We start from the raw sequence: 24,101 nt of genomic DNA, 5'->3' as shown, positions 1-24,101 counted from the left end.
CTTTAGCCTCCAAATTGGAGGTTAAACTTTTTCTTAAAGGTGTCCTCCACATCAAACCTTCCAGGAAACCAGTGCCTCCTCCTTGGGATCTTAACTGCATCTTAGAGAAGTTAACACTGACCCGTTTTGAACCTGTGGCCTCGGCTCTTTTGAAGTTTTGCACTTGGAAAACAGTGCTTTTGGTGGCCTTAACTTCTGCTAGGAGGGTTTCCTAGATTTAGGCCTTGATGGCATCCCCTTCTTTCTTGGTCTTCCACAAGGACAGGGTATCCCTGAGGACTAATCTTTCTTTCATGCCTAAAGTGGTGAATGACTTGTCTCTTAATCAGTCTATCCAATTACCCACCTTTTTCTCTTCTCTTCAATCCTCCATTGAGAAGATTTTGCATACCTTAGATGTACACAGACAGCTCAGATTTTACCTTGACAAAACAAAATCTATAATGAAGTCAGATCCAGCTCTTTGTGTTGTTTCATCCCAGGGCTCTGGGTTTACCTGTTTCTAAACAAACTATTTCATCTTGGATTTCTAAGGCTGTTGTGTTTTTTTATGTTTTTCATGGAGCCACTGTCTTCGTCTGTCAAAGCCCATTCCACCAGATTGGTTGCTTTGTCAGGGGCTTTCTTTAAAGGCCTGGATACTAATTCCATTTTGGAGGCTACTACTTGGTCTTCGGTCCATACTTTTACAAACATTACAAGTTGGACACTATCTCTAGGCCCAAGACAGGATTTGCTAGAGCTCATCTGCATGGATTTGTGAAGAATTCTTCCTCACTTCCTCTTCCCTAGGTTCCCACTAAGCTTTGGTGCACACTTATGTGTAAAGGATACAGCAACATTGAATAGAAGAACATAGAATAGTTGTGTAAAATCTTACCATAACCATGTACGTCTTTCTTTTCTATGTTGTAGTATTCCATCCCTCCTACCTTCCCTCTGCAACTTCACCCTTCTTAGGATGGCTCCTTGTTTGCCTTAGAACTATTGTTCTTCATGGGGCTTCCTTGTTCTGAGGATTGTACGTGCGGATGTCCTTTTATGACTGACTGTGTCAGAATCTACATGCGACATCCCACATACTGGCATTGGCTGTAAGCTTTTATATACAGGCTGGATGTCGGGTCGTTGGGCGGAAGACAACCCATGTGTAAAGAATACTGCAGCACAGAAGAGGACATCTATGGTTAAGGTAAGATTTTACACAACTATTCTGTCTTCTGTCTGTAGGTTACATAGCCAATGGGTTTTAAAAAAACAAACAGATATGATGGGTTCAATTTCATCATTGTAGAAGAAATGTATTTTTTTCTTGGCTGAACATTTGAAATTTGGTAAAATAATTTTGCAAGGTAAAACTAATTTTTATTGATAAAATATTTTGACTGAGATTGACTGACTCAATTTGCATGGTTTCATAACTGTTAACATTTTGATCCTAGTTTTGACACCATGGCAGATCTGCAAGTCTTGTGGTTAGTGATTTGTTACTAGAAGATGTCAGAATTTTATTAACATGAACAGCATAGCAGCTCAGTGGAAACTATATTAACGCATTACTGATCTTGCACCAAACTGACTTTGGCTAAGAGAACACAATGCCTTATAGACTTGTATATTCTTAAAAGAGCTAGACCATCTTGCTGGCTTAAGTGACAATGATAGTACTTTTACATTATGTGCAGACATTTTACCAGCCTTTATTTCACTTACCACAGAACCTTTTTCTGAAACCATCCCCCCAACACACACACCCACTTATGCAACTTCGTTTTTCATAGTCTTCACAATTTTTTTCAGTTTGCTTAATTCGTATATAATTTATTTATTTCCTTTTTTACCAGGAAAGTCTAACTGAGCACAGGACTCATTTTCAGTGGAGGCCTTGGAGAAAGGCTCCATTTTATAAACGGTAATAGACAGAGTGACATTAACATTTGAAAGGCAATAATGACTTTGCAGCATTTTTCAAAAGAGGGAGAATTGCATTTCAAATTTAATACAGTATTAAATACAGACAGCCATATTGTTGATATTTTCAACACAAAACTGTATGTCTTACAAGGGGTATAGTGGTGAGCGAGCTAGAGTTGACAGAGAAGACAGGGGTAATTAAGGGTGAAGAAGTATGACAAATTTGCATTTTAAAAAAGAACTGCCATCCACTTCAGATATGTCCTTATTGTTGATATTTTCAACACAAAACTGTATGTCTTACAAGGGGTATAGTGGTGAGCGAGCTAGAGTTGAGAGAGAAGACAGGGGTAATTAAGGGTGAAGAAGTATGACAAATTTGCATTTTAAAAAAGAACTGCCATCCACTTCAGATATGTCCTTTACTGGATCTAAGTGATCTTACCCACTGATTCTGTATAGTAATTTTTGAGACTCAACAAATCAGCTAATCCTACACTCCTAGTATTATTGTTTGTTTTGGCATAACTGCATTATGCCAGTTTCATTGTTTGATTTGCCTTTCCAATATTTTAAGAATTTTTCTTTGTGAGAGATACCACTTTTTTCTCCACATATTTGACAGTCTTCCTTAACTTCAAATGAGAGCATTCATACTAATGTTCTGTAGGCAGGTAGTGCATGTTTTTTGCTTCAGCACAACTGTTTGTAACATTTGGGCTGTTGACAATTATGAGTGTCAGTCTTCTAGCCGGACTTCAGGAGTAGTCAGATGTTCCTACACTGTGTACAGGGTTACCTCCCACAGTGGAGGCATTAACACACTGCTTTGTGAAGGGAAGTTAGCACTGCTCTTTTTCACATTTTTTTTAAACAAAGAATAAATAGTCATTTGTCCGACTTGAGCCTGTTCATTTCCAGGCAAAACATAGAGCAGTAAGTACTATATTTTGTACTAAGTATTCATGCTGTGTCCTGTAGTGCTTATTTTAGCTTCTGATAACTTTGAAACTTCACAAAAAAATACATAGTGTTTGAAGTAAGGAGCTAGTGAGAGAACAGCATGCCGTGAGGGCTGAGTGACTATCATCTTGTAGTCCCATCCATTGACATCTAGGAAGTGGCCCTTTTCTGGATGCTCCCTAGGATGCAGATCCTTGGGATGACTATAATCACTCTAATCCCCGTTGTGAGAGTTGGACGTCATTGGGATGGAGCTAGGCAGTCTTGCCATTCTGCCCCGAAAAAGGGCCAGGATCACCATAGGTAGGTACTAGGCTATCGGACCAAGGGCCTATGTAAGCCTAGCCAGCAAGGTTCCTTTGACTTACGCCACCCAAGAAAGTTATTTTCGTGTGCCACTGTCGAGCAGAGACACAGAAGTGATCCCTGAGGTGTATTTCCTATTTCCCATCCACTCGTCAAGATTTTTCTTGAAGAGTGCTAATGAAGAACTTTGCTTGACATAGATGGGTAGCCTGTTCCAGAGTATGGGAAGTCTCTGGGACAGGAATCTATCCCTCCAGCATGTCCTGTTTATTGTGGTGACAAGGTTTAGGTCCCTAGATCATGTAGCTCGGAGGGACTGGGATTTCTTTAGGTGTAGCATGTCCAACAGTTCTGGGTTTGACATAGCTTTATATGTTAGGCAGAGATCACCTCAGAGTAGGTGATATGCTATGGAGTAAAGCTGGAGTTTTTTGTGGCGGTCAGTGTAAGGCATTTGTTTGAGGCCAGTAATCCTCTTTGTGAGGTACTTCTGTGGCCTTTCCAGCTGCTGCAGATGTCTTGCGAGGTACATTCTAAAAGGGGCGTTGTACTCTATAATGGATCTAATGAGTGTCGAGTAGAGGGGAACAATGACCTCTTTTTTTTCCTGGATGAGAACTCTTTTATGATGAGGTGTGCCACGTAGAAGGACTTCCTGACTACTGTGGCGATGTGACTATCAAAGGAGAAACTACTGTGGGTCCCAAGGTCTCTTATCACACATTTTCTGTTAAGTAGATTGCTGCCTATGTTGGTAGCTCATGGGTACAGAGTTTTTACCAAAGGGGATGACACTGCACTTTTTGGCATTGAGCTTGAGGCCATGGCTCTGACACCAGGCATCTGTCTCAGTGAGGTCCTTCTTTAGGATGCCCACATCATTTGTGGTCTTGACTATGGCTCCTAGTTTGCAGTCATCTGTGAATTTTGTTAGCCAGAGGCCTTCTGTGTTAGTCTGTACTTCAGAGAAGTAGATACCAAACAGGAGAGGTCCCAGGACGGAACCCTGTGGTACTCCACTTGTTACTGCTTTGAGGTCAGATGTGGAGTCTGCAACTTTTACAGTATGGGTTCTGTCAGTGAGCCAGTTGGCAACCCATCTTGTGACGTAGGGATTTATACCTAGTTTAGTGAGTTTAGCTATAATTCCAGAATGGGGATGGTGTTGAAAGCCTTGGCGAGGTCAAGATAGGCTGTATGAACCACCTTACCCTCATCTGCGGCTTTGGTGACTTTCTCAAAGAAGTCGATCAGGTTCAGGAGGCATAATCTGCCTTTCACAAACCCGAATTGGGTGGGATCCAGAGTTTGGAAGTTACCAATGTCTTTGTTTATGAGTTCCATGATGATACATTCCATGGCCTTGCAGACCAGGCTCATCAGGCTGATAGGTCGATAGTTCCCGGGATCAGTGGTGGCTCCCCCTTTGTGGAGTAGGATAACTGTTGCTGTGCGCCATTCAGTGGGCATAAAGCTTGATGTGAGGCTATTATTGAACATGGTGCTTAAGTGGGGAGCCAGTTCGTTCTGAAGTTCGTGTAAAACGCAACCTGGGATGTTGCCCGGTCCCATGGATGCTGTGTTTTTGGCTTTAGAGAGTGCAGCTTTTACCTGCATAGTTGTGATTACAGGGACTCTGCATTCTTCCTGTATAGCTATGGGCCCTTTAGGGGATGGGGGGGGGGGGTAAAGTTAGCACTGAACCTATCTGCCAGGATGTTGGCAATATCAGTTGGTTCTGTAATTTTCGAGCCTTTGTGCTGTACCTCGGAGCAGATCTGGGTGTTGCCTTTGAGATTCTTGACATAGCTATAAAATGCTTTGTGGTAGTCCTTAGAATTAGTGGCAATTTTGTTTTTGTAGCTAGCTTTGGAGGATCTTATAAGGGATCTCAGCTTCTTACTGAGGCTGACCAGGGAGCTCCTCCACTCATGGGATTTTACTCTCTTTTGCAACAGTTTCTTCCTTCTGTTGTACAGTTTGTTAATGGCAGGGGACCACCAGATTGGCTTCCTTTTTTTGGAGGATAGTGTCTTGGTTTTGTTTGGGATAGCACGATCCATGCACTCGTGTAAGTGCTTATAGAGTACATTTGTGTAGGATTCAGCAGTTGTAACTGTATTTCCCATCTGCATGAGTGTCATGAAGTTCACCACTTGTCTTAAGAAGCATGAAGTTGGCTTTGGTGAAATGTTTTACTGTGGTTTCCTTAATGGTGGGTGAGTGCGGGATGTGGATATCAAGGGTGATCAGCTTATGGTCGGATCGGACCAATGAGGAGTTGACTTCAGGTGTGGAACACCGGTCACTCATGTTGGTAATGACTAGGTCTAGGATATTGTTGCCCCTGGTGGGGGTGTGGATAAGTTGATCCAGGGCAATGCAGTTTATGAATTTTAGAAAGCATTGAGCTAAGGAGTTTGTACACGAGTAGTTTTCCCAGTTAATGGTGGAGTAGTTGAAGTCGCCCGTTATTAGGTTGTTTGGTTGAACCCTAATATTTTCCAGTACATCAAGAAAAGGAGTGGGAATCCTGGGGCTAGTTTACTGTTTGAGGATGCAATATATGGTGCAGAGTCAAGCTCTTGTATGTTTCTGTCCTTGTTACCTGCTTTGATTTTCATGATGCTGTTTGCATGCTTCATTGTGTAGCTGTGGTTTTAGAATGCAAGTTACCACCAACTTTAAAAGCACCGTTTGCTTATGGTCCTTCTTCTGGTGTCATGCCCTGGCATGGTGGATAATCTTCACCAGCCTACTGCTGAGTCTTCTCTTCCTGGACTGGCACTTTCCCTTCCTGAATTTAAACCTATGGCAGGTTTTATTGAGAGCTGCTATGTCAGGCTGGGGAGCTTCTTTTGACCATCTCCATCCGAGCTAAAGTACAGCCTGATGCTGATGCTGTCATTTCTGAATGATTTTCTTTCATATTCCTATGGTGTAGCAATCTGTTTTAGTTAAAAATTACAATTGTGTAGCTTGCTGTGTAGTATACAGTGTGCATGAACATTGGTTACAGTTGTACTGACCCCTCAGTCTCAAGAGGGGATTTGAGCTTGTTAATATTCCTATTGTAAATGCTTCTACATTGATTACCAAAGTGACCACAGATCAAACCAGAAGTTTATTTTAAACACCAGTCATCACAGACCAAACTAGGAATTTGTTTAAAATCAGAGTTCTAATTTGTTTTGTCAAGGTTGTATTTTGTATGTGTTTGGTTCAGTAGTGTATCATCAGCACTTTGGAAATTATGGGCACTAGAATAAAAATTAAGCCATTAGCCAAAACTGCAGCCATATATTAAGATAGTATCATCGAGCTGTCTGCCTTTGGTTTTGACATTATTCTTAAAATTATTCTACAGTTGTAAGGGGGAGTAAGTCAACATCTTTGTCTTTACTTGTTGACATTTCTGCCAGTATGCATTTGTGTGTTTTTTGTGTGTTTTGTTGTCTTTCAAAAGCAAATGTTGCTTCTGCAAATCACTAGAAATAGGTACAGCTGAATGCACTGGTGTTGAACATAACACTTTTGTACTCATCACTTTTATATAACTTTATTATACTAAAACATGATATTCCAGATTTATTTTTTTATCTTGTCAGTAATTGTATTTAAGCCCAGTGAACCAAGACCGCTGTACATTAAGAAGGAGTTGTGCCAAGGTAGAATTTGTTGTGCCGTATTTGTTCCCAAGGATGTGCCAGAGGCAATGGCATCTGAGAGCCATCAGTGGATGAACAGATCTCGACTGTATTTCCTCAGAGAAACACAGGTAAGCAAAGACAATAACTGCATATAGTAATTTAATTTCAGATTTCTTCATTTATAGTTGGAAGTTATTGGTTAATAGGGATCCTTCAGTTGGAGCTTCTTGGCTGAGTATACCTAAGGTTTGTTGCCTAAGGCTGATATTTGTATCTGTAGCTATAAGAGCAACGCAACTACAGAACTGAAAACTTTCTCAGTGTTTAAAATAAGAATAATGTAAATACAAGTACAGATTACAGATATCTTCAGTGACAGTGAAAAAATCTGATCTGATGTTGTCATTTTCATTCATTTCTTAGCTGATGGGTCTCTGATCGAACTCTGATGCTTATGCCAGATCGTCGGATCCAAACTCTCAAACTACTGTCTTTACCCATAATGGCCCACCCTCCTAACGTACCTCAGATCTTGTTTGTAGCCATATCGTTACATATGCTGTCGAGCTACTGGTGATGTTTAAGTTAAACAGTGAGTTCTTTTGAAAATTCTTCTTCCCTGATAGTCTGTTTACTGATTTTTCTGTCACCTTCCTCCCTTTTTCCAGAAAATTTCTTATGCTGGTCTCCCTTTACTGTTCTTACTGAGAATTCAATATTGCTCAATAGTACCATTGCTGGTACTTTGCTGTCCTTCTCCTGTCCTTTTCCTACCCTTTTTAGGATATTTCTTGTCTGCCATTGTTGGTAACTTTTTCCCTATTCTCCTAAAAAAAAAAAAAAAAAAAAAAAAAAAGTATTACTTTATAGTTTGATTTTTATTTGGCTTTTCCTTTCCTTGGGTATTCCAGGATGGCTGGTAAACCAACTGGGTGCAAGAAGTGTATCACCTGTGAGCACAAAATACCTAACTCGAATGCCTACATGGAATGCATGTTCAGAGCCTACTCCCTTCCACTTCTTCTGTTTCAGCTGGGTTCAAATCCCCTCAAAGAAAACTGACAAAGGGAAGCCTGACTTAGTTCCTAAGGGCAAAGTCTCTAGAAAGTGATCTCTGGATCTTACAGTATCTTTAGCTCCTTCCTCAGTGGCACCTCCAAAAGTATCAAAAAAGTCTGATCCGACCACTTCTGATCCCTGTGCTCTGAATTCTAAATCTCCTTTGATTTGGTCACCTCTTACTTTACCGGATCCGATAACTTCTAGACTCCCTTCTCCCTTCTTGCAGGAATCTCCTCGCAAACACTGTAGACCTCCATCCACTACCTCTTCTCTCAGGTCTTCCAAGAGTTTGCCCATGGCTTAAGTGGATGGGATGATGAGGAAATTCCTCAGAGCTCTGATCCAGATGGGGGTGATCATGTCTCTGTCTTCCATCAGATATGTGAACCTGCCTGTCGCTAGTCCCCGTTTGGTTTCTCCTTCTCCGATCTGACCTGCTGTTTCGGAGCCCTTGGATCTGAGATTCCTGTGGGTATCCTCATTGGATCAGAAGACAATTCATTCTTCGACTCCAATCATTTCCCTGAGTCATTTGGCTTAGAGCCAGCCTGTGCCGGAGGACTCTCAGATCTGAAGCGTCAGTGCCAGATATGGAGTAACAGAGTTAATTCCAAAGTTATCGGAGCCATCCCTGCTCCTCAGAGCTTCTGCTCTGGATAGCTCAGGTCCAACTCCATCTTTGGGTGGAATGCTTACAGGGTTACAGTGGCTGGTTGTTCGGGAGATCTTGGCTACAGTACTGTCTGCTTTAGCCTCCCCTAAGCGCCCCAGCCCTCAAGACTGTGGATAGGATCTTCACTTTACCTAAAGAAAGGATATCTCTACCCCCCCCCTCAGATCAGATCAGTTACCTTTTTCGGGTCTTTGCTCTGAGCCCTTTTCTTCCATTCCACTGGGACAGCCAACCTGTAAAAGTCTCCAGTCATTCCCTCAGGACTCCCCATCATTTCTGATACTTCACCAGTCCATCCTGCAGATGAGGTCCCTTGGAAGAGAACATGTAAAAGGAGACACTTGGATTCCCCTCAGGAATCTGTTATGGACGACACCAATTTCAGTGAAGGTGAGGGGTCCCTCAGATCTCCACCTGAAGGTGTCTCATTTGGAGATTTTCTTGAGCTCTTCAAACAAAAACGGTTGTTGGTCTTCCGATACCCCTTTCCCAAGAGGTGGCTGTGTTCCTTGAGGCTTTTAGGTCTGGCCTGGCTGCATCTTGGGTGACCCCCCCCCCCCCAGCTGATGGACTTAGACTTTGTTTCTGGCCAGGCGTGGATGGAACAAGATACTGTGGTATCCATCCCTAAGCACCCAGATAAATTTCTAGCCCCTCCCAAGGACAGGGCACACTGGACCAAGGTGGTCCAAGTTGATGCCATGGTTGTGGAAGTAGTCACGAAAAATCTTGCAGAACAGAGGTTTTCTGTCCATTCCCCTTTCTGGGAGTGCTGGGCCTTGGACAGATTTGATAAGTGCATTTATGCTTCGGTGACCTTTGCTCTGCAGTTGTTGAATTATTTGACACATTTTACGAAGTTGCAAAGAGATTTGACTAAAGAGTTCTCCAAATCTCTTTCTAGGTCCAGATCTGCAGTAGGCCAAAATAGAGTTTCCTCACAACTAGCCACCCTTCAATCAACATGTCCATGAGGCTTTTCTCTCATGTGGTGAAAGATACCTTATGGACAGCGGCTTCGGGCATCTGCATTAAGAAATATGCTTGGATGCTCCTATGCAACTTTGTGGAACCCTTCAAGTCCTCATTCATCAGTGTTCCTTTTGATGGATCTTCCTTATTTGAACGAAAAATAAAAGATACGCTCTCCAGATGTGATCACGAAGGAAAGATCTTGTCTTCTGTAGGAGTACATTTTTCTACCCCTCAAAGACCCTTGTCCCGGAATCAATGAGGAGATAGAAAGATGTGGTTCCTTAAATCCCAGGTCGTTTTCCAAGACTCACGTGGAGATGGTTCTTCTAGCGGCAGAGGGGAATAATGGAAGATGAGATCCCTGTGGCAGTGGTGGCCCACAGAACTAGGGTTTCCAGGATTCCTTCTCAGACTAGCCTTACCAGCCCTCCTGAAAGGTAGCCCAACTACTGCCCTCTGGAGGCAGTTTTTAGGCATTTGTGTCTCGACCAAAGAGCCGAGCTAACCATAACAAAAATCCTAGATGCAAAGAGTTATATCCAGAGGTTATATCATATCCCTTTCCCAAATTCCTCTTAGAAGAATAGAAAGAATCCCCAATGTTCCACCCAATTCCAGGGAAGCAGCAGCCTTAGAAATAGACAAGCTGCTAGAAAGAGAGTCATCCAGAAGCTACCCCCCAGACCAGAGAAGATCTTGGACTTCCTCTAGAGTCTTCTTAGTGTCATAGAAGACAGAGTACTTGAGACCTATCCTGGATCTCAATAAACTAAGCCAGTTTGTGCAATATTCACGGTTCCGGATGGTAATGGTTCAGTCTGATGTTCATCGTGTTACACTGCTGCAGTCATCACACTTGGGTTATCCTGCCATCAGGCGGTCAGAGTTCCAAAGTCTTGGTCCGGCGTCGATTGCTGTTTCTTCTTCCCTGACATCAGTGTGCCAGGGGTATATAAGATGCATCCGACACCATTTTCTTCCGTTTTTATTGCCGCGCGGTGCCTGAAGCAGAAGCAGTTCGCAAGTGGCGGTCGGCCGACTCCTGAGATTTTTGAAGTTGAATTTCAGATTCGAAGTCTTCAATAAAGCTAAGTACCCTGTTGGGGAAACTTTTTTCTTGCCTCAGACCGATGTCAGAAAAAGTTAATAATTGTATTTCTTGTGGGAAGCAAATACCTCATAAAGACTTCCACTCTTACTGTATTCCATGCCTAGACCCTGATCATGACGTCACTAGTTGTCGGTTTTGTGCTAGATTTAACAAACGCACTATAAAAAGACGTTTTGATTTTGCTTTGCACTACTTTGGCCGAAGGTTCAATTATACTATGCCGTCGGATCAACCGACGACCGCAATTCCGAAAAAACGCAAAAGACAAGGGTAAAGACAGGCATCCGAGGTCCAAAACCGACAATGAAACCTCTTCTAGGCCAGTCACTGGTTCGCCGGTTCTCAGTGAGGCGCTTTTGCAGCCCCTGACACCCACTACCTCAGAGCCACAGGCCGCCTCAGACTCCCACGTGGAGACAACTAGGCCTCTGGAAACTCAAGGTATTGGGCCTACGGAAACTAATCCCTCAGATGGGTCCGGAGCTGCTGAGCAGGCACCGGCTTCTGAGGGTGTTTTCAGACCTTCACAACTTACCATTAAATCAACAGCCAAGACAAAGGTACCATTAAAGACAAACAAGTACAGCATTCTCCTGGACAGTCCTCCATGCCTAAGAAACAGATGCTTAAAATGGCCGAAGACCTCATTACTCTAATCAGGGGTTCCCATCCCCCTCCTGAGAAAAGGCCTAGGCAGGATACAGACTATGACTCCTGATCAGGTTTCCATTTCCTCTGATTCCTCTTCAGACCAGGGAAATTCTTTACCCCCCCCCCCCCCCCCCATGAAGACTCTGATGCTGAGGAATCTATCCCTTCAGCCTCTCCTCCTGAGGATTACTCTTTTGGGGAAACTTTACATACCATGAGGGAACATTTCCATTGGGAAAGTCAGGAATACTCAGAATCCAAGAAAAGGCTCGGATTTCCTCAGCACAGGCCCCTGGCTGTTCCGCCTGTACTAGACATTGTGGATGATGTGTTCTCTGAATCCAGCTTATCTCCTGACTCTTTGCCCCCTGCTCCAGCCAAGCCAGATAGGTATTATAGAGTCCCTAACTCACAAGTTTCTTTACAAAAACCCTTCTGCTGATCCAGAAACTATTTCCCAGGGTCCAAAAGAGGTTAAGGCTTCCATTGCAAAAAATCCAGTACCCTGTGACTGAGATTCCAGAGCTTTGGATAGATGGGGGAAGAAAGTATACACGTCTGCAACTTTAGCAGTAAGAGCTTTAAATTGCCAGTTTCACATGCTTAAGTACCAACAATATTTAATGGCTCAGTTAAAACAGAAAATGCTTGCTAGCTCAGAAGCTCCTGATTGTAAAGAAATGCAGGATTTATTGCATGCAATTGAACCGGTGGGAAAACACTCTGCAATGTGGTTTTGATTCTTTAGAGGCCTCTTGTAGAGCCGCAGTTACAGGTTCTGTTATTCGAAGGCATGCTTGGTTAAAAGAACAGAGTTTACCTGAACATGTTAAGGCAAAGTTATTGGATGCTCCTTTACAACATGACACCTTGTTTGGTGTTAAGGCAGACGAGGTGTTAAAGAAAATGGAGGATAAAGCTAAATCTATGCAAACGGTCAAGGATTTCTTACAGGTACAGCCACCTCGGTTTAGCAGAAATTGGCCAACAAAAAATTGGTCCTTTCCAGTGTCCGACAAGCCACAGAGAGGCAGATACAGACACCCAAGAGGCAGATCTCAACCCCAAGGCTCAAACAGACAACGACAGTGGGGCACCTCAACCCCAAAAGGAGGTGAGGGCAAGTCTCAACCTTACAGGAAACAGTCACAATGACTTTCCCTTGCGTACGCCGAGCACGTCCCTTCTGGAAACCCCCTTAGGGGGAAAACTAGCACTTTTTTCTCAAAACTGGCAAACAATCACCCAAGACAAATGGGTCCTGAATATTGTGTCTCAAGGTTACATATTCCACTTCCATACTTTACCAAAGCTAAAAGGAATGCCAGACCTGCCACAAAATCAATGGGCAGAGGCACAAAAACAAATTTCAGCCCTCATGGACATGAGAGCTATACAAAAAGTACCACAACAGGAACAAGGACAAGGATTTTACTCAAGACTCTTCCTGGTCCCCAGAAAGGACAAAGCGTAGAGGCCTATACTGGACCTTTCAATTCTGAATACTTACCTGGATATTCCGAAATTCAAAATGTTGACATTACAGCAGCTTCTACCTATGCTGGGCAAGAAGGCTTGGCTTGTTACTCTGGACTTCAAACAGGCATACCTGCATGTCCCTATCAGACAAAATTGCAGAAGATACCTCTGATTCAAAGCTGGTACAAGGCACTACCAATTCTCTGCACTGCCCTTTGGCTTATCTACTGCGCCCAGGGTCTTCACAAAGTGCCTGGCACCAGTAATTGCATTTTGCAGACAAAAAGGGATTCAAATATATCCATACCTGGACGACTGCCTCATTCAAGCAGAGACAAAGAACATTCTTCCACAACATCTGGCGTTTGTGAAAAGGTTGCTAATTTCTCTAGGGTACACAGTAAACGAAAAGAAGTCAAAACTAGTGCCCTCACAACAAATTACATTCCTGGGTGCCAGCTTAAATACAACGGCCCAGATGGCTTACCTCACGCCAGGCAAACAAGTGCAACTAACTCAATATTTTCAACTACTGGCAAAAACGTCCCATCTCCCTGCAAGAAAAATTCTGCAGGCCCTGGGATTCATGGCATCCTGCATACTACTAATACCATATGCCAGACTGCATATGAGGAAATTACAATGGTACCTAAGAAGTGTTTGGACTCAACATTCTCACAGTCTAGAAGCAGTAATTCCAATAATCCCCTGCCTACAACAAGAGTTTTGATGGTGGGCACATGCATGTCACCTAAACAAGGGTCAGCCTTTTACCCAACCCACAGCCAGGCAAACTCTAACAACAGATGCTTTGGATTACGCTTGGAGAGCACACATGGCAGGAACATGCATTCAGGGCAAGTGGACCACAGACCAGATGCATCTTCACATCAATCAAAAAGAGATGTTGGCTGTTCAAAATGTCCTAACAGCTTTCAAGGACCTTCTACACCCAGGACAACTATTACTAAAGACAGACAACACCACAGTAATGTGGTACATAAACAAACAAGGGGGCACTCACTCTTATCCCCTATGCAGGCAAGCCATGACCTTGTGGAACACAGCTCTAACGTACCACGTTTACCTGCAAGCACAATTCCTGCCAGGAAAGAAAAATACTCTGACAGACGACTTAAGCAGAAATATCATGGACCCTCACGAATGGAAATTGAACCCACAAATCTTCAGTATGATAACACAAAAATGGAGATGCCCAGACATAGATCTTTTGCCTCCCCTCTGAATTGCCAACTACAAAAATTCTGCACAAGGACTTATCACAAACAAGCATGGAAACTGGATGCTCTTCTGTTCAGCTGGAAAAACCTAAAAGTCCATGCCTTCCCACCACTGCCTCTCCTTTCAAAGGTACTCCTGAAAGCCAGACAAGAAAAACCACAGATGATCCCGATTGCTCCAGACTGGCCACACCAGCACTTTGTCCCTATCTTAAGGCACTTGGCTTAGGGCCCACCATGGATTTTGCCCCAGATTCCACACCTTCTGACTCAACAAAACAATCACATCCTGCACGGTCAGCTCAAAACCCTAAACCTGGCTGCATGGCAGATACTTTAGTCAAACAGGCAACACCTCTCTCTAAAGCTGTTATGGATGTCATTTTGGAGGCCAGGAGGCCTAGCACCAGGAAAGCTTACTCAGAAAAATGGAAGAGATTCTGTGCCTGGAACCAGGCTCACAGCCTTGACCCTCTTGTTCCAAACATTCCTCAGATTTTACAATACTTAACTGAGATGCTGGACAGAGGCCTATCCTTTTCATCAATTAAGATTCACGCCTCTGCCATTTCTGCACATTACAACACTGATCCTCCTTTATTCTCTCATCCCTTGCTAAAGCAGTACCTCAGAGGGGCTAAAAACATAAGACCGCCCCGGAGAGCACCAACACCAACTTGGGACCTCAATTTCGTTTTGGAAAAACTGACCCTACCACCTTTTGATCCAGCCAATACAGCCGATCTAAAATTTTTATCATGGAAAACAGCTCTGCTCCTGGCAGTAACTTCAGCACAAAGAGTCTCAGAGCTACAGGCATTAATGGCAGTGGAACCTTTTATAAATTTTCATCAGGATAGGGTATCTTTAAGGACAAAAACCCTACCTTCATGCCAAAGGTGGTATCTAGTGTGGCTCTTAACCAAACCATCCATTTGCCTACTTTTTATCCAAACCCCCAAAATAAAGGGGAGAAACTTCTGCATTCTTTGGACATACACAGGCAGCCACGCTTCTACTTGGACAAAACAAAAGCTTTCAGGAAAACTGATCAACTGTTTGTAGCATATGCTGCAGGATCACAAGGCAAGGCTATCTCAAAGCAGACTATATCCAAATGGATAGGACACTGTATTCGGTACTGCTACACACGGCATGGAAAGTCAGTCCCTAATAACATTAGGCCTCATTCTACCAGGGCAACAGCCACTTCAGCAGCCTTTCTCAGAGGAGTACCTACCAAGGAAATTTTGGAGGCTGCAACTTGGAGTTCAGTGCACACCTACACCAAGCATTACCACCTGCCTCTTTACTCTAAAGCCAGAGCAGGATTTGCCACTGCAGTTCTGCAGGGCCTCTTAGCCAATCCTAACTCATAGTACAGTTTTGTACCTACCATAAATGTAGATGTTCGAGTGTTCACACTGCTGCAGTCAAGGTAACCCTACCTCCATCCCCTCTCAACTAGCTGGACTAATCTATACCCTTCTATCCTATACAACCTTTGGGGTGTATTTGCTGTTTACTGAAGGTATTGTTTTTATTTCATATATATAGTTTTGATTAGCAGTATGTATTGCCTACCCACTTGGGGGCACCTGACATCTGGGGCAAGAAAAACTGAAGAAAATGGCGTCGGATGCATCTTGTATACCCCTGGCACACTGACGTCAGGGAAGAAACGACAGCAATGGACCAAGACTTTGGAATTCTGGCCGAATGCGGGACTGCCTGACTGCAGGATAACCCAAGTGTGATGACTGCAGCAGTATGAACACTCGAACATCTACATTTATGGTAGGTACAAAACTGTACTTTCTGCCCCTGCTACAAAAGGATGATTGGATGTGCTCGATAGAGCTTCAGGAGCCATGGTGACACATCAAAATGAGCAGGCATTCCAGAAGATATCTGCCTTTCTGACTGGGAGCTAGTCATTACCAATTCAGAGCATTACCATTTGGTCTCAGCACAGCCCCCAGGTTGTTCAAATGCATGGCGATGGTAGCAGCTCACTTGAGACTGCTGGGATTCCAAATGTTTCCATACCCAGACGACTGGCTCCTAACTGCTCCAACAATGCATCTTCTACAGGCAAGGGACTGTTTACTCCCATTGTGTCTCCATCTAGGCATCACAGTCAGTTACAGCAACTCACTACTCACACCTACACAGAGTCTGGAATTCATAGGTGGTTATCTAGACACAGTCCGTCATATAGCCTCTCTCTCTCTAGCTCATATCCAGACTGTTATTACAGGTCAAGAGATTACTCACCATAAAATTACATCTGTGTTGTCCATTTTCTTTCTTCTTCAACTTCCCGGCCTCCTTACCCCATACCCTGTGCTCCTGGATAGGCCTAAGGATTTCATTTTGGAAACTATTCCTTGTTTGAGCTCCAGCTCTTTTACTAATTGTATACCTTTTTGCGTTGTATTAAGGTGTTATCCACTATCTCCTTTGGGCAGCAGATTCAATCTGAGGTATGGTAGGCAGGCAGGCAGAGCAGTATGGGTAAAGGGAGGAGCTTGAGATTTTGGATCTGAGTATCTGGTAGACGTGGCCAAATTGGATCTGGGGCCCATCAGTTGATGAAGAATGAAAATGGGCAACATAGATCTAACATTAAGGTGAGTACATAGCTTTTTTCTTGTCAACAAAGCAGATGAAACCAAGGCACGTTCAGAAAAAAGGAGAACAAACTTAAAAAGATCAGTGTTGAGTGAAAAAAAACTTAGTGCTACATTAATTCGAAGAGTATCAGATGCATTTTTAACAACAAAAAAGAAGTAAATGGCCATTAACAGCAAAAAAAAAAAAAAAGATTACTATACTTATGAGACAGAGATTTGCACAATAAAAGAAGAGGAACATAACCCTCACCTGATCGAGAAAGAAAGTGACAAAATGGCAGAAAGAAGGGGAAAAAAAGTGTATACAAAGATAATGAAAATAAGCTAGGCGTTGACAGAGTACATTAAACATATGATGAAAACCACTCTTAATGCAATCTGATATCTCCATGTTGCAAAAGAAAGGCAATGAACATAGCATAAGACTGGAACAACTAGAATCTGTACAGGAGGGTATTAAAGAGAAGTTACTGAAGAGGAAGGGCAGAGAAAAAATAACAGAGAATGCAGGAGGCAGAGGCTGTTTGACATTTATGAAAGAGTGTGTGAATGGGCTATAATTCCAGTGGAGAACAAACTACTGGAGAGGGCATATTGAATCTATACCTCTGCGGGGTCAGCTGCATGCTTCTCATGACCCTTTTTAAACTTCAGACGTTTCAGTTTAAGGAGCAAATTTTAAGCAACATGCAAGGGATAAAGGAAAATAATTAAAAGTTTAGAGAAGTGAAAGTGTTCCTGGATCAAAGTTATTCATTGGGAACATGGCCAGAGAAAAAACAATACATTACTCACTTTAGACTGTACAAAAAGTTAAACTTGAAATTTAAACTCCATCCAAACTGAAAGTATTTTCAAACAAGGGAGTAACATTTTTAGATCCAGAATCCACAATGCTTGAGTTGCAAAGATACAGCCAAGCACTTTAAGAAGGTGAAAAATCTGTGGACCATACCTTTCAACCTGGAAACATCAAAAATCTGGACAAAGGCCCATGAAAAGCAGGTACAAATTGGTATGCTGATTAACGTAAAATGTGCATGCATAATTATGTAGCCCCGCCCCTCTGGTGGAATTGTGGGATGTCAATTTCAAATGCAAACTGAAGAACAGACTACCAAAATATGGCCCTAGAGACACAGACCCTGTAGTATCTGGTAACTGTTTTCTTTTAAATATGTAGCAGTGATGTTCACTGGGAAGGGAACAGATTAAGAACAATAGGATTTTGTTTTTGGTGACTTGCAGTATGTGGGTTTTATGGTAAAAGTAGGGCATTTAATGTTAGCATTCTAATCTTAGCAAAAGAATATTATAGTTTGCTAGGACCTCCAAAAGTCATTCTTCATGGCCTTCTGATCAGTGGCATAGCTACAGTTTGTGCCGCCCAGGGCTGTCTGAGTTTGCCACCCTACCCCCTCACAAAATCACGGTTGAAAGGGGCCTCGCCATATACAACCCTCCCCCTTGCAGCCATTCCAGTGCCCCATTTACCATAAACACTGTAATGTGCATACTGCTTTACTTCTACGATGATTTGGATTTCATTTAAAAGTTTTATTTTACATTTTACAGCACAAACACTGATAGACATCTGCTAAACAAAGCAATGCAGTCTCACAATGAAAATAGACATAGCATTAAAACTTCTCTGCCCTTGAAACTCACATTCATTGAAACAGCATTGAAACCCACATTCAAAGAAAATACATCTGGACAGTGGCAGATAAAGATTAACGTTGGATTCTTTTCAAATCATAGGCCCCTTGCACACGAAACATACATGTGTTCTTTGATACATCTTCCTGATTGTATTAAATTATATTCCTATACACTACAGTTGTTTAGAAGGTGTTTTAAATTTATTGTTTTTAACAATTTTTCAGTAAACAATGAAACAAAATGCATGCACAAAAAGTGACAAACTGCCAAATTCAGAACATTTCCATCATAAAAGTCTACTCACTTCTAAAATCCGCCAGTATCAGTAAATATGCACAATCTCTGCAGAAGTAAACATCATCTAAATAATTCCACATTAAAGAGATCTGTAACTAATGAAGAGGTTGCTGCTAGCAAAAACTTTATATTTCATTGTTTCTTCTACAAATAAAGTGCCTATGTTACATTAAAAATGATAAGCTAGTAATATTGCAATAGGAAATGGATGGCAAACTGATAACAGGTTCATAGTTACTAGTTATCGCCATCAGAGGACATTCTCAAGACTGCAGCATCCAACCCCTTTAAAAGTATGACACAGTGCAATATCAGCAATGCAGCTACATACTGTGGGAGTAGAACCCACAGCCCTCTGCATCAAAAGCAAATATTCAACTTATGCTATTAACAGTGCAAGCAGACTCAGCATAAGCAGCACTATACTTCTCTTCCCGTGAAACTCTCAGCACCTTGTCAAATCCACTCTACACTCAACTCTCTCTCTCAACTTTGCAGCAGAAGAAATCTGGAAAAAGCCAAAATTTATTGGGGGGGGCAAAAGCCAAAAAAACAGGTACACATTTTAAACATTGCTTGTGTATAATCTTGGAAAGTTGCTAGAATAAAAGGAGTTACCACCATGCATTTCACTGCCAAGTCTTGAACCCAGGACCCTGTGCACTACAGTCAGAGCAACATACCACTATGCCAAATAAGCTGCTTTTTGAAAGATAGGAAGACTGAAACTTAAGTGGCTATCATTTACTGAATTCAGTTCTCACCATAGTTCTCAACCTCTTAGCACAAAAAACCTGGACAAAGCCAATACTGGGGGAATACAGCCCCAAAAATAGGGACAAATGTCAAATATTGATCTTATAAACTTGGAAAATTGCTAGAATAAAATGTTTGTGTTACCATGTATTTTCTGAAGAATATGAAGTCTGAAATTCAAATGCCTGTCATTATTTAGTGAATTCAATCCTTCACTGATTTGCCACAAAAATCCAGAAAACCACAGATTATATGAGAAACAGAACAAAAATATGAGGCAAAAACCTGGACAGTTTTCACAAGTGGTGGGTAGGGAATTCAGGCTTTTGCTACCTGTTCCAAAGGTACAGGGTTTGAGCCTGAGTAACTCTATCCACCATGTATATTTAACCAGGGCATTTTACACACATACACACTATCGTACTTTGAATATATACTAAAATAGCCTTAAAGGGCTTCCTTGCAGTTTAAGAACTGAACCATTCCCTTGCAGCTTGTCAAAGTACAAACCATAAATTCCCTTGCAGCTCTCAAAGTACAAACCATGAATGTTCCTGGACCTCGCAGCTTGTACTACTGAACTTTGAATATATATATAATAAAATAACGAACCGCATTCCATTGCACAGCAGCCTTGTACTACTGAACTTTGAATATATATAATAAAATAACGAACCACATTCCCTTGCACAGCAGCCTTAGCCCAGTTTAAGACCTGAACCATTCCCTTGCAGCTTGTCAAAGTACAAACCATAAATTGCAACGATTGTTCCTAGACCTCACAGCTTGTACTACTGAACTTTGAATATAGACTATATATAATAAAATAACGAACCATATTCCCTTGCACAGCAGCCTTAACGAACATTCCTGGACCTGGAGACGCACCATAATTCCTTTCCCTTGCAGTTTAAGAACTAAACTGAACCATTCCCTTGCAGCCTGTACTAAACAAAGTGCAAACCATAAATTGCAACAAATGTTCCCGGACCTCGCAGCTTGTACTACATGACTCATAAATCACTCGCTGAAGAAAATGAACTGCTCATCCTTACTTGCTGCAGCCTGAAATGCTCGCACATCATCCCTGAAGCACAATTCCGACAGGCTGTTCATGGAACTGAAGTCATCGCACACGTGATGACGTCAGGTCAAAAACAAAATTTAAAAAAGAAAGCCGGGAAACTCAGAAATTAAGGGGTGCCACTCAGGAATCGTGGCACCCCATTATTTGGACCTCAAAACTGGTAAAAACCGAGAAATTTGGCATAGTTGAGAGGAATGCAGTGGACAGTCAAAGCTGAGCAAGAGGCAACAATAAGGAAGAACTCTAGTGGAGAGATGACCATTGAAAACCATTGCTAGTGTTTGAATAAAATGCAAAACAAGGAGGAAGTAGAGAGTCTATCTAAAAAGATCTGAGATGCATTAGCAAGTAAACCAGGCTATGCCAGGATGAAGTACAACAAATGGAAGAACAAAGAGAACAGTAAATCTGTTAAGGGACTCAATAAAAACAGTCATCTTTGTGGACAGAAAATTGAATGAAGAAGCAATATGTACTCCAAAAGAAGTGGACAGTGTTTTTCATTTTTTATTGACTCTGAAAGTATGTAATGAATATTTTTTCACTGCAGATACAAATGTATAAAGCTTGTCAAACCAGATAAAAATTCAGTTAAGATAAGAGTTTTTTTTTTTGTTTTTACATATCAGAACAAATGTTTATCAGGTTAAATTCTTAGAGAGGAGTAATCACAGTAGTCTTTGTAAAGGAGATGGATTAGTGAAAATTACTTAAAGCAGTATAGATGAAGCAGCAGGCCTAGAGCACAGCAGTTGCAGTAGAAAAAAAGAAGATAAATAATCTCAAAAGAATTGCTTTTCTCTCTTCCTGGTTTTATTCTTTTCATAAAAATAAAAATTGGGTAAACTAAATGTGACAGATTATTGGTGGTAAACGTGAAAGAACTAGACAGCTAAAATGCAAAGGGATGAGGATTGGCATGTTGGATTTAAGATACAAAAACATAACAGGAAGGTGTAAGCAGGGGATAAAGAGAATGCTGATAGGTAATTGGTAGGGGTAGTGACATTCAGAAGAAGGCCAGAAAGAAAGATGCCAGTAGGATAAAAATTACTTTCCTAGAAAGTAAGAGAGTCATTAAGAAGGAATGTATCCCACCACAAAAAGATGCATTGTATACCTGAAAGAAATGTAATAAAGGCAGATAGAATACAATATATCCAAGTTAGAGACAGAATTTAAAGAGAAGAAGGCAAGATAGGGAATAGCATCATACCACCAAAAAAATAAATAAATAATTACATTGTAGACTGAAAGGATTGCAATAACAACAGGTAAAGTAACAGAGTATCATAGGCAGGGTATTTAGAGAGTAGTAAACTGAGTGGGTGAGCAAAGTAAGGAAAAGAAAATGAGTAACACCAGCCTGAGAAAAACGAGTGAGAGAAATTGAGAAAATGACTGATTGAAGGAGAGAGAGGAACAAAAAAGTTAACGGTGGGAAGCAGCAAATGGGAACAAAATAGGTGGAAATTAGATGCCATAGAAGCCGCAGTGGTACAGCGGTAGCGTTGTTGCCTCACAGCAAGAGATTCTCCTGTTCGATTCTCGGCTGGAGTGCCTTCTGTGTGGAGTCTGCATGTCCTCCCTGTAGTTGAGTGGCCTCCGAAAGACATGCGTTAAATGGCGTGCCTTCGCTGAAGGTTGGGCGTCAGGCTGGCAACTCGGCACCATAAAAATCTACTGCCAATCATTAACGGGCTGGAGTTCCATTGTGGCGACCCCTAACCGAAAACCTAAAAGCCGAAAAGACAAACAAAATATGATTTTTTGTACATATTTAAAGGTTTTAAAATGTTGGTATTATTAGCTATTAGACCTTTCAAAGCTACCAGAAAAGAAAGAGAAGTGTGCAGTTGAAGAGCAGGAAATGTTAATATGTACATTGAGACATGGTGAGTTAATAGGTGTAGGAACACAAAAGAGAGTAGCAAAGATAAACAAGAGTCAGATGGCAGTGAAACTTTTTAAGCTGTGATGTAAGTGGCCTCACTGAAAAGTCAAAGTTAAGTAAAATTTTAACCTACATTAGACAATTTGGGGCACAAGTAATGGTGTAAACGACACATCTAGGAAGGGGGTAACACGAGCTTATGAAGAAAAGTTTTACAGGGGGATATCACTCAGAGGCCTGGGTGGGTAGGAGAAGGGTCATTACATTAATAATGAGGGGAGCACCAGTGGCTGTAGATACTAGAAATGATGATGTGTATTAATATTAAGCTGTTAGAGGGAGAAAAGGGTTACTACAGGGAATGTTTACATCCAGCCAAAAACAAACAAGCAAAAGGGAATTAAAACAGATCTTGGAGAAAGTGGTAGTATTTCGTCAAGGGATGATGATAGAAGAGGACTGGAATCTGGTCACTGAAAAAGGAAATGTCTCAGGAGCCCATGAGCTAGAGTGGTTACCCTGGAGGGGAGAGATACTTAGGTAGCTGAATACGTTGTATTTTAATGTAGTGCTGAAACACAGAGAAATATGACCCACATATTCTGAAAGATATATCTGAAGTAGATGTGATAGAAAAGTAGATGTGATAGATGTGATATACTTTTCCTGCAAACTGGGTGCCATAATCAACTCTCCAGCTGACACAAACATCCTTCAAAAAGGTCTCACAGAGACAGATAACTGGTGCCAGCGCCATGGTTTAAAGCTAAATGCCAAAAAATGTATAGTCATACCTTTTGGCAAAAACAATGTGTCCACAAATTACCACATAGGCAGAAACCCATTAAATACAGAAAGTTATTAGGACCTGGGGACCCAAGTTGATAAAACCACATTGCCAAAGTGGTTAGAAAGACCTTCTACATAGCCCACCTCATCACGAAGGGTTTCACATCTAGATCAAGAGTATTCATCCCTCATCAGGCCCATCATAGAATACAGTGGACACCTGCAGCAATTAGAAAGACCCCAAAAGTATCTCACCAAGAGGATCAAAGGTCTCAAACAGATGCCATATGCTGCAAAACTCCAGCTCTACTCAGTTGCAACATACAAAGCTATGCCAAATCCAGAATTAATGGACATGCTCCACCTCAGTAAATCTAAATCCCTTAGAGCCACATGCGGACTTGAACCTCAGCACAGAAATAAATAGAACTTACTGGAGGGACAGGTTCATAACCCAGAGGCTTCCTTCGCTCTGGAATAGAATTCCAGTTCATGTGAGGCAGAGCACCTCACTGAATCTCTTCAAGAAGAATCTTGATAAGTGGATGGGGATCGGTTTGTCCCAGGGATTACTCCTGTGTCACTATTAGACAGAGGCACAGTAAACTAAACCTTTATAATTGCCCCAGGGCAGATAGCCTAGTATGAACCTATGAACCTGTAAAAATATGCATATTCAAGAAAATATGGAAATGGGGCAAGATTAGATAGGATTTACGTAACAAAGGAGCATGAGGATTCAATAAGAAGGATGGAAACACACCAGAGAGCATTATCAGATTACATGACACTTAGCATGGAGATGACAGAACCCGAAAGGAGGCTAAGTAAGCAGCATTGGAGGTTTACAGTGGAACGATTAGAAAAAAGGGGGAGATGGAGAAAGATCGGGGACTGAATAGAAAAGACAGATATTCCAGATACAGAAAGTTACCTTTTGGGAAGGGATAAATAA

General features: G+C 41.9%; 1 protein-coding gene across 1 annotated transcript in view; it reads left to right on the top strand.

The window, feature by feature from the left end:
• The window catches only part of WDR75 (WD repeat domain 75), a 1,027,793-nt gene that overhangs the window by 946,370 nt on the left and 57,322 nt on the right, over positions 1 to 24,101 (top strand). The window contains exon 21 of the mRNA XM_044071106.1: positions 6,792 to 6,961. Within this exon, the coding sequence (XP_043927041.1) occupies positions 6,792 to 6,961 (170 nt within the window). The remainder of the gene's footprint in view (positions 1 to 6,791; positions 6,962 to 24,101) is intronic.

Source organism: Protopterus annectens, chromosome 5.part0 (genome assembly GCF_019279795.1).
Source record: "Protopterus annectens isolate FY-2018-M chromosome 5.part0, PAN1.0, whole genome shotgun sequence".
NCBI classification, from domain to species: Eukaryota; Metazoa; Chordata; order Ceratodontiformes; family Protopteridae; genus Protopterus; species Protopterus annectens.
The sequence above is the reverse complement of the archived record's forward strand: the minus strand, read 5'-3'. Positions and strand labels throughout refer to the sequence as shown.